Below are 12,103 nucleotides of genomic sequence, written 5' to 3'. Positions count from 1 at the left end.
TCAGTTTTACTCTATTGTCTAGAAATAAATATCTCTGGACAGCCCGGAGCATCCCTTTCGTTATTTATTGGATTTTCTTCAAACCTTCACCAATATTTTTATAATCATTTTCCTGCTATTTTTACATGAAACTCAAGTATGACTGATTGAAGAAGAACAACAACAAGAAGACAATGCACTGTCGCCATATGGCGTCAATGCGAAGAAGAAGAGAAGAAGATGAAGAAGGAGAAGAAGAATATCAGTTTATATTTTTCATGTTAACTAATACTGGGCATGAAAAAAATATTTTAACCCACATTTTCCCACTACAAGCTGATTTTTTTTTGGTTTATGAGGGGTAGTTTGAAATACTTTTAACCTTATCCCTACAAATAAGAAAGGTATGTCATGCGAGCGCAAAGCAACAACCCTAAAGGCCTGGTCACAACGCCCGAGCGTTGTTGAAGCGGTCGTGGAGCGGAGAGATTAAAAAAAAAACACCGCTCGCTACCGTTCACCATTTTCGATTTCGATTGTTGTTTTTTTTGCTTTCGATTTTTTCCCCACTTTTGTGAGCGAAATTCGACCCTCTCTCCTTCAGCAACAGACCAAGAGGGACGAGTTCTGATTGGCTAGTCTCGCTATGATCACGCGATTAAACTGCCGCCGCTGCTCGTATCGGCAATCAGTGGCAAAGAGATACGGCGAGCAGTAGGCCTATATCTGCAAAGAAACATGCTGGAATTCTTTTCAAGGGGAAAGAATGACATGAGCGTCACTACCATATTTAGAGCGTTTAAAAATGTCACATTTTTGGATAATTTCAATTAAAAAACTCATGGGAGAAAATTATTCATAATTCTAGTACGTATCGTGGGAAAGAATCCATTACATTTTTTTAGTATTTTAGGTATCGAGCTAAGGAGATGCACTTCGAAGTAACTTATGGAAAGAAATGTGTATACTCTCCTCTCCCTCCTTAATCTTTCTGCCCTTCATTTCTCTCCCCCCCCCCCCTCTCATTTGTATTATCTCCTCTTTCTCACCTCCCGTTTCTATTTCCCCTCTTCTTTCTTTCTTTCTTTCCTCTATCTTTCTTTCTCACTCTCTTAATTCTCCCATTTTATAACTCCCTGTCCATTCTGAATCTCATCCTCACTCTCTTTTTCCTCCTCACTGCTTTACTCTTTCTTTTCCTCCTCCCTGTTTTACTCTTCCCCTCATCACTTCTCTCACTTTCTCCCTTATCATCTCGCCTTCCCAGCCGCCCACATCCCTCTCTTCCCCCTATCTTTCTCTTCCTCCACATCACCTCTATTACCCCTCTCCTCCTTACTAGCTTCCCCCACTCCCTATTACCCATTCTTTTTCATTCCATCTCTCTCCCACTCTTTCTCCCTCCCTCCCACCCCCCCCCCACTTCCCTCTTCCCCATCTATCTTTCTCTCCCTTTACATCACACTCTAAATTCCATGAAGTTAAAATAAATCCAGATCGGCTGTAAATAGTGACCAGCCAAAATTTTGATTTATTTTAAATCTTAAGGATTAACTTTCAGATCTCAAATGATTTAAATTCAAATCTCTTAGATTTATATTTCAATCAACCAGGTTTAAATCTAAATGTGATGTTCAGCTGGTCTCTATTCACAGCCGATCTGGATTTATTTTATATCTCTTGGAATCTAGAGTGCACCTCTCTTCCCCCTCTCGGCCTTCCCAGATTCCCCCACTCTCTCCCTCTTACTCATTATTTTTCTTTCCATCTCTCTTTCCCTCTCTCCCTCCCCTCTCTCCATCTTCACCACTCATTTTCTCCACAAAACTATTTGTCACACTCACTAAACATGCGATACAGTGTTTTTAAAGTAAAAGAATGGTTTATTGACCTTTTCATCATCTCATCAAAAGTCATGAAACAATCAACTAATTGGCCACTGGAACCTAAACGTGCTACAATATCTATTGAGGTGGGACATCCAGTGGTCAACAAGTTAAGTGGTAAATATTACACCATTGTAATAAAAACGATTGCACATTTTAGTTGTAATAGCAATACAACATACAATAAGTTTGTGTGAAATAGATAAGAAAATATAGGCACTTTTCAAACTACAATATTTACAAGTAAATAAAACATAATTATATGGATTAGCAACCTATTGTTCAAACATGATAAAATTGTAACAACTTTCAGTTCAGCCCAGAAAAAAATCAAGGAAAATTACAAGTAAAATTATTCGGTGGGATAAATCATAAAAAGGCAATAAACACATGATATTCTGAAGAAAAAAGAATTCCAAAAATAAATGAAAAGTACAAATTATGATAATACAGATAGACAGATTCTACAAACCAATTTTTAGAGGGCATCTTTAATAACACAATTTCGTAACCTTCCAAGAAATACTTTAACATACAGGGTAAATCATTTAATTTTAGAGAGGGAGAAGAAAATCAAATTTGAACATATTTGTAGATTAATGTTTTCCTTTACACTAATAAAAAAAAGAATAAAGCCTTTCTCAAATTTTGGTAGTCAGACCTCCCTAGTGCTTATCACTGCTCAAATTGATTACTAAATATATAATTGTGTACATGTATGCCCTAAAACAATTATTATAAAACTATTATAAAAAGATGTGTTTTACTGGATAATCTTTTGATATTTTACACAAATATTTCTTTTTATTGGGTGCCCCATCAAATTAAAATATCAATTTTTAAATAATCTTCTTTGATATACGACCTATTTTGAACCATGAAATAGGCTGAACATTGTCGGACATAATCTTTGTCTATAACATTCTGATATCCAATGACTAAAGTTTTAAGATAAGTGTTTAAATTTTACATATACAAAACCTGAACAAAGGAGGATGCTAGTTACATTCACAAACCCTCAAAAATCAAATTTTCACAAAGAATTGATGGTTGACAAAATCAACAGCCACTACACGTTTGTAAGATAAGAAGGTTAGATGGTACTTGAGTGATAGCTCATATTGATCAGACAGGCTTGAAGTACAGTATGTATACATGACTGTTGATCAAAATATGCTTTCACACATTTTCAAAAAAATAGCAATTGGTGTAAATTGATATTTCATATATAATAATAATAGCCAATTTTCATAGAGCGCTTTTCCCAGAATGGCTCAAAGCGTGTTACAGCATATTATTACCCCGGTCATTGGATTCATTTCAATCCCGCACAAAAAGTGCACAATTTCCACTCCCTGGAGAGCATTCCTTGCATTCATCGCAGCCTCGTTATGGTGCTGGCAAAATCAAACATACAATATCTTTCGCATCCTACCGGGTACTACCCATTTAGCACCTGGGTCGAGAGTGGCAAAGTGTGGATTAACGCCTTGCCAAAGGATGCTAGACCGCGGTGGGATTCAAACACATGACCCTCTGTTTACAAGGCGAGAGTCTGAACCACTACACCACGGCTCTTCCACAGCTCTTTTATCCATGGAATTTATCCTTGACAAAAGCATACATACTAATTTAATGTTCTGACCATTCAATATCGATAGCTTCATAAAAATGTACTGAGTGACGCATTCTGTGTATGTTTAACCATTGTTCACCTTACAACGTATGTATTGCATACATTTTCAGTCAATTGGCTTTCAATCCTAAAATCAATTTTTAAAACTTTATAAAAATGTATTTACTCATGCATTTTCTGTATGTTCTTAATATTTTTCACCTTTATATAAATCTTTCATCGATTTGCTATTTATCATGTATTGGTGTTTATACATATATAAATCATTTGTTTAATTAAATTGAATTGCCCTTAATTACACCCAACTTCTCAATTTAGGGAAGTAAAATACAAAATAAGAAAATGATATTTACAATTATATTTTTTTGAAAGGAAGAAATAACATAAATTTAAATACAAATTTAAACAATCATAATTATTTAATAACTTAATATAACACGATTTCAGAATAATTGTTTCAGGCAAATGCATTTTGGCATTTCAAATCACATTTGATAAAATCTTAATATTTCTATCAATTGTGACCGGCCACCCCAAAGCCAACAACAAATCGCCAGGGAAGGTACTCTGTAAAAAGCCAAAATAGTAAATTGGTCTTCAAAAGGCCAAAATCTAAAAATTAGCTTATCTGAAAGTGTATTTCTTCTTCTGTACAAATTTATGTAAAATGTAAAAGTCTCATGTATTAAAGTTGAATTAAAAAAACAAGATATGGACTGCTTGAAAGCTTTCACCAAGATTTCACAGTACACACATCTCACACTTGAGTGAACCCCAAACTTCAAACCTTGTTTTCTCCATATTTTTCAAACCTCTCACAGAATTTCTTAGATCTGCATTCAATTGAGTGCCTGTGAGTGTTATTGTTGATTAATTTTGAAGAGTTATACATCATTTCAAAGCTTAGGATGTGCTTTCAAGCTCAAAAGAAATCTCAAAATTCAATTTGTGAAACACATTGCTGGTTTTGGGCTGGCTGGTCACATTGTTTTACAATTACTATAAGCAATATGCGTTATCAAGACAAATATTGTTCGTGCAAATTAGATTTTTTTAAATTGAGGATATAATCCCATGATATAGCTAAATGCACAAACAAACAAGGTTTTACCTTATTAAATATGAGTGCATTTCAGAACTCAAATATAGTGGAAACTTAGAAACTTGTATTCAATCATTGAAAAAGATACATAATGATTATTGTGGATGAAATATATTGTTCTAACAATATGACAATACTTATCTTATGTTTGTTTTACATAATACATGTATTACAACGTCAAACCTGCCCTCTATAGGGTGAAATATATATCGCTCAATTACACACACTCTAAACACAGTTTACCCAATATTGGGTAAAAATGGGAACATGTATACTTGTTGGGTAAAATGACACCAAATACTTTTATGCAATCTTGCATTGCATTTTACCCAATATGAGGGGAAACAATTACGCAACAAACATACTTGTTCCCTTTCTACCCAATATTGGGTCAATTTGTACTCAATCTGTTTTAGAGTGCAAGTTGAATTTCATTAGAATTTGGCATTTACTATTCAGTTAACATTTTAAATAAGTAATACAAGTTAAACTCAATTATCAAATATTGCACTTAGTTTTGTCTAATTCAATTCAAATATGTCCTTATATGTGTAGGAAAAAGATAAAGGGCAAATGCCCAAGGATATTTGTATTAATGTATAAAATAATAAAAAAGTATGATGATTATCATACAATGTTGGAAACATACTTGCCAGATAAGACAATGGTGGGCCACTTTGAAATGTTGGTTTACCCCCAAGTAGGAAGTTAGCATGATTTTGGTCCTAATGTGTTACAATTTTCGTTGGAAAAGTCATCAATAAATTCAAAGTTTTATCTTTATATTTCTTTGCTGTAGATTTGATGTTTTATTGGAAAGTCAGCATTTGGTTATTTTCATTCTAGCATTGAAGTTCCATTGATCATTGTGTATGATAATTTGTGAAAATCAGCTCTACTATACAAGATACAAGATATTTATTAATGCACTAAGAAATATGATATGGGGCCTTGAACTTCCCAAAGCTCAGACAGTCATTACTTTGAGAGATTATCCAAAGCTGTTGAAGCTCTGCAGACCTAGAACCTTCAGATATTTCTCTTCTTGCTTTCTTCATAGACTTAGTTGATGCCTCTTGGCCACAAGGTGATGTGATTTCTTGAGGGTCTGGTGACTGTAACTCTGAATTCCCCTGATTCAAGCAGAATGTCTTCAATAAATATCAAGAGAATTTGCTGAGGTTGTAGACACATAGGACTTCCATAGAGGCCATTGTTTTCACGATTCTGGGGCTACCAGGCAGCTAAGGATTCTTTGTTCAAGGCCTTGGAAAGCACCATTATGTTTCTTGACACTTGCTTCTTCATCATGCAGAATCTAATAATGTTTGAGGGTCTTCAAGTTAGATGTTCATTTTCAAAATTTTGAGTGTACCAAGACTGTTGAAGTTGTTGGCAACTACTTCTTCCATATTTTTTCAAATTTCTGTTGTCTTCTTCAACTGTTCAACAGCAACTTCTTGACAGTGAGGTTGCTTAGGTTCTCAAGGTTCCGGACATCGATTGGATCATCATTGCAAATCTTTTGGGGATTCTACACACTCGGTGGGTGATCTGTCTTTAAGTAAATTATCTTCAAGTACCTCTCCCATGTATTCTAAGGTATGGCTTCCAACAATGTTACTGAGTCCATCAGGTCGGCTAAAGTTTGAGAAAATATGGTCTTGTCCTATTTTTCATTCTGGCCTTCATCACGACTCTGGTTGCTTATTGGCTTGCGCCTTCTTGGCCATGAGGTTGCGTAGTTTCTTGAGGTTCTGAAGACTGGTTGGATCATCAGGCTTCAAAGACAGTGCCTTCAGGTAGCTTGCCTGAGCTTCTTCAAGCTTTCCATTCAGGTGAAGCATGGCACCCAGGTTCACATGTCCATTGGCAACCTGGATGGATGGAGAAAATGGCACTGTTAATATTTCAATTCAATTTCATTTTTTCTCAGAAAATACTCAACAGCTGAAAAAGAGTCTGTGTTAATTATTCCGACGAAAAAAAATCACTCAAACTTTTTTTATAATAAGCTATCTATATCCTCTTGACATGTGGCAATGTAATTCATTGTATCCCACTGCTGCCACAATATATCAATGGAATGATTCACACACAAAAAATCTGTGACATGTAGTGATGACCGCTATACAGTGGTACTTGCAAATTGTTCACATTGCAAACCAAGTCATACAATTATTCAGGGGTGGAGCATTTTATAAAACTTCTTATCATAACAAATTTCCAAGCAAACTGAAATCCTTAAATCTGATTGGTTGATAGAAAATTTGTTATTCAAATTGTGCAAATGTTGTTATATGTCTTTATGGAACGGGCCCAAGATCTTGTGAGCTTTATATTTACATAATTTTGATTAATGATGGTACGATCTAGCACTTTCCATGTCCTGGTGCATTGAAAATAATGAAAACTAGCTTTTAACAAAAGAAACCCCAATTAGACTCCATGTCCTCATCTTGATTAGTTTCGTATACAAATCTGTTCACGGAAACCCTTTAATAGAAAGATGACTTCGGCTGTCTCTCTTCATAAGTATTTAAAAATAACTTTGATAACTTAAAATATCATGACTCATACTCTGTCATTCATATTTCAAAAAATCAACAATTCTTTAAAGGCTTCATTAGGGCTGCTGGATATGGTCATAAATAGAAGTTTAACAGTCAACCTAAAGCAAAGTTTACGTTCTAGTAGAGAAACCTAATTTCAATTGGAAATGGTAGAAAGCAGTTCTCAAGTGGATGCCATATACCAGAGTGCTTATTCAGAATAAAGACTTATTTAATCGCAATAATTCAGGCTTGCATGAAATTATTTTCATTTCTTTACCACATATTTTTCCTGTTGTAGCTAACAGAGGAAAAAACATGTGGGACCACACTATATGTGGACGGGCATTTTCAGTAATTTTTCTGATCTTCAGTTACTCATGACTCAGTAATTATTCCTTTATCATGAGAAAGTGTTCACCAGATATATTTCTTTTTTATAATTTTGTAGAATGTTTTTTATTCTATTTTGTGAACATCTTTTTTTAGTTGTTACCATTACGAGAGTTCATATTTCAAGATCATCAAAGTTTAAATGCTCCAACTCACATTAGGTTTCAAGTTGACGGCCTCCCTGTAGTAAACTTCTGCCTCTTCGTTATCTTTGGCTTGTCGGAGTGAGTTGGCAAGATTGAAGGTTATCTCAAAGTCATTGGGTTGAAGAGTAAGAGCATTGTGGTAGAATTGAGAGGCTTTCTTGTAATCGCCCTGGTCGTGCCAAAATTGTCCTGAGATAAATTAAATAATAATAAAAGATCTATTTACGTCTGGGATCTGGTTTACAGATTACCACAAATGTCAAATTTTTCTATTTCAACTGAAAAGCACATGTTTTTCAGTAAATAAGTCAAATACATTTATATTCATTTCAATTATCGGTAGAAACACTTTTGTCATCATACTTTTCATCACCATCCATTAACATCATAATCTCCACTATCACCATCATCCTCATCATCACCATCATCATCACCATCATCACCATCATCATCATCACCATCATCATCATAATAATCATCATCACCATCATCATCACCATCATCATCATCACCATCATCATCATCATCATCATAATCATCATCACCATCATCATCACCAGTAACATCAACATCATCATCATCCTCATCACCATCACCATCATCAACATCATCACCATCATCATCACCATCATCACCATCATCATCACCATCACCATCATCATCATCATCACCATCATCATTATCATCATCACCATTGACATCAACATCATCATCATCCTCATCATCATCCTCATCATCACCATCATCATCACCATCATCATCATCACCATCATCATCACCATCATCACCATCATCATCACCATCATCATCATCACCATCATCATCACCATCATCATCATTATCATCATCACCATTTACATCCTCATCATCATCATCATCATCATACTCATCATACTCATCATCATCATCATTATCATCATCACCATCACCATCATCACCATCATCATCATCACCATTGACATCAACATCATCATCATCATCATCACCATCATCGTCATCATCATCATCATGACAATCATTCTTATCCTTATCCCCCTTTCTAATCGCTTGGTTCTTACCAAAATGTCGAAACACATTTGCATTTTCTGGTTCCAGTGTCACTGCTCGTTCAAGGAGACGTTCCGCTTCTACAGCTCGATTCTATAACAAGAAAAAAAATCATCACTCTACTTAAAATATCATACTTCATCTAAAACCGAGACTAAACATAAAACAGTGGGGGAGCTCAATACTAGTGTTAATTTGGGGTACATTCTGGGATATATTTCTTGAAGAGAATATACATATAAGAATTAATCCTTTGTTCATTTCCAAAGCAATGATATTTTTCTTTTTAACATAAAGTTGATATAAAATGAAATGAATATAACCCAACTGGGAATTAGACCAAATGGTTAGCCAATGAACTTGTAGATGAACTAGGATTAGAAGTCGGATGAGAAGTAATGAAAAGCAGATGAAGCTAGATTAGACCAATCATCAATACAAAAAAAACATGAAAATTTGACGAAAATGTGAGTCTGACATAGAGAACGACTGATTTATTTGAGAAAATAACAATGTGCGGGTCTCTCCATTCCTACATGTACTTACCGTTTTTCCCAGAAGGTTTGCGTAGGTCAGGTGGGCGGGTACATGGTCTGGTTTGCTGCGTAGGGATGCCTTGAAATACCTCTCAGCCTCCTGAAGGTTGCCAAGTTTGTGTTGTGTTTCACCTAGAGAGGAAGAAGGTGAGATCGTATGAGACATGTAAGAATGAGAGAGGGGGAGAAAGAGGGGAGAGAGAAAGAGAGAGAGAAGGGGAAAAACAAGAGGATAAATAAGGACAGCGAGAACAAGGAGAGAGAAGAGACGGATCACGAAGGTGAGATCGTATGAGACATGTAAGAATGAAAAATCAATTCTAGATATTTTTTAATGAATTATTGATATACTAGCAGAAAAAAGCAATTATTGATATAAAAAACAACTAAATTTTAAAAAATGGCTTGCCATACATACACACATTGACTAAAAATAATGTCAAGGTTTGAAAGGACCTTCCACAAGGTATGAATAAACAGTGTTTTACCAAGCATGTTGTGTAGACTTTGTGGAGGATAGAAGTCGGGTCTTCTTTTCAATGCATCCTCTAATATGACTAAGGCATCCTGGAAAGACAAAAAGGAAAAGAAAAGATGATGAAAGGGTAGTGTGGAATATATCGGTACAATTCTAGCTCATTCTGAATATGCTTGCTATCATCATCAATAGCACCACATCATCATCATTGTCAATGATAATAAGATAATTATTCATTTTCACCAACATCATCGTTGACATCATCATCATCATTATCATCATCATCACCATCACTATCATCATCACCATCATCACCATTACCATCATCATCATCGATCATCATCAATACCATAATTACCATCAGTATCACCATCATCACCATCATCATCTTCATAATCATCATGACTACTACCATCATCATCATCGTCATCATCATCATCACCATCATTACCAAGACCATCGTCATCATCAATACAACTATCATCATCACCATTATCATAATTACCACCATAATCATCATCATTATCAATACCACAGCTCCCATTACCATCATCATCGTCATCATCATCATAACTACTACCATCATCGTCATCATCATCATCACCATCACCATCATCAATACCACAAGTACCATTATTATCATCAGCATCATCATCCCCACCACCATCATCAATATCATTCTATAATTACCATACCACGACAAATCAATCACAGAGTCAAACCAACAACCACTACTTCCCTTCCTTACCTCATGTCTATTTGCCTCTTGAAGAAGTCTTCCCAGATTGAAGAGAGAAGAGACGATGCCATGCATCTGGCCCCGAGGGTCCTTCAGCCCAGCATCATCTAAGGTAGCAGCTTGCCTGTACACCGCCTCTGCTTCTACGTTACGTCCTACCGTTGTTAAGGCGATCCCCAGATTGAGGTGGGCCACTGGGTTTCAGGATAAGGAAACACAAATATTTTTAAACATAAAACACAAACTTTGAAATATAAAAAAATGAACTATCAGAAGAAAATGTAAACGAATTCACTATGATAACTACAATGAAATAAAAATTTGATTTTCTGAGATAAAAAGTTAATTCCACATCTATCTTTGTTTTGTTTTTTCCTTTAGTGTTGTTTGTTACATTGTTTGATTGTGCCACTCTGATCATTCTTAGGTTGTACTTGATGAGGGCAAGATGGAAAGTATCCACTTTTTCTCTTAAAAGCAGGAAAATGTTGAATTTCATAAATTGAAACCTTCAACTGCAATCCTTTATTACCTTTTAGAATGAGATAAAAATGTATGTGCCTTGCAAGGCTGTAGACAAAACAGGCTTAACTATAAATGTAAATTGCAAGATCTTACAACAAATAGTATACAATGAAAGTATTATTATCATTTGCCTAGAAAAGCTCATCAATTCACTCAATTGATGAAATTGGTGTGCAAGCTAGGCGCATATGTTTCTCATTATTGAATGCAGAAAGCCTGCAGAAGCACACTTACTTGACATACGAGGGCGACATTTAATGGCAAGTTGGTAGGATTCAATGGCTTCTTCAAATCTACCAACTTCTTGGAGTAGCACACCTCTGTGTAGAAAGAAGAGAAAGAAATACACAATATTCAAAAAATAAGACCGACCATGACTGTTAACCTAGCAAATATAAGAATATCAATATTATCAAGAATATGTCAAATATTCATAGACATTGTTACAGACAATCATTTTTGACAAAAAATATATAAAGGACAACTATATAAGTTGTTACAGATGAAAGATGGACCTACCCTTTTTAAAGAAATTATAGAGACTGGCCTATCAAACAGGTATAAACCAACCTTTACGACAGTCATTAGGGAAATCACACTTCTCTGATTCAACTACACATATACAACTGTGCATCCTTTGTGAAAAAGGAAGCCTGAAATTACGTTTTCATTTAAAATTAAAATTTCAATTAAAATTCAATTCAAATAAAAATTTCAATTAATATTTCATTAAAAAATTGGTACATTGGCCTAAGCAAGGTTTATTCATTGATTTGACAGATACTAAATTGATTATTTAAAACTGTCCCCTCTCGAATTGCACAGAAACATATAAATTGATTACAAAATTAAGTTAAAAAGGAACAACAAAGAAAAAGATAAAATTATATTGGGAACTTAAATTTGACACTGATATTTCAAACTCTTCTTGCTCATCTATGTCTGATCCTTCATATCACATAGGGTATAAAAAAGGGAAATATTACTGATCATTTTCATATGTTGCAAAATATAAACGAGAATCCCTGTTTCTCTTTTTTCTGGGATACCAAGGAGAAAAAGCATTATGATTTCTTAGAGCTGG

General features: G+C 34.9%; 1 protein-coding gene across 1 annotated transcript in view; it reads right to left on the bottom strand.

Annotated features, from left to right (window-relative positions):
* Positions 1-4,910: 4,910 nt before the first annotated feature.
* LOC121405826 (protein O-mannosyl-transferase TMTC2-like) overlaps positions 4,911-12,103 on the bottom strand; it is a 32,845-nt gene continuing 25,652 nt past the window's right edge. Inside the window, exons 4-10 of the mRNA XM_041596791.1 lie at positions 11,254-11,339; positions 10,504-10,688; positions 9,766-9,844; positions 9,288-9,409; positions 8,753-8,834; positions 7,705-7,883; positions 4,911-6,480 (exon numbers count right to left, since the gene is read on the bottom strand). Of these exons, the coding sequence (XP_041452725.1) occupies positions 6,295-6,480; positions 7,705-7,883; positions 8,753-8,834; positions 9,288-9,409; positions 9,766-9,844; positions 10,504-10,688; positions 11,254-11,339 (919 nt within the window). The 3' untranslated portion in view covers positions 4,911-6,294. The remainder of the gene's footprint in view (positions 6,481-7,704; positions 7,884-8,752; positions 8,835-9,287; positions 9,410-9,765; positions 9,845-10,503; positions 10,689-11,253; positions 11,340-12,103) is intronic.

Source organism: Lytechinus variegatus, chromosome 19, assembly GCF_018143015.1.
Source record: "Lytechinus variegatus isolate NC3 chromosome 19, Lvar_3.0, whole genome shotgun sequence".
NCBI classification, from domain to species: domain Eukaryota; kingdom Metazoa; phylum Echinodermata; class Echinoidea; order Temnopleuroida; family Toxopneustidae; genus Lytechinus; species Lytechinus variegatus.
This window is presented reverse-complemented; position numbering and strand designations above follow the sequence as displayed.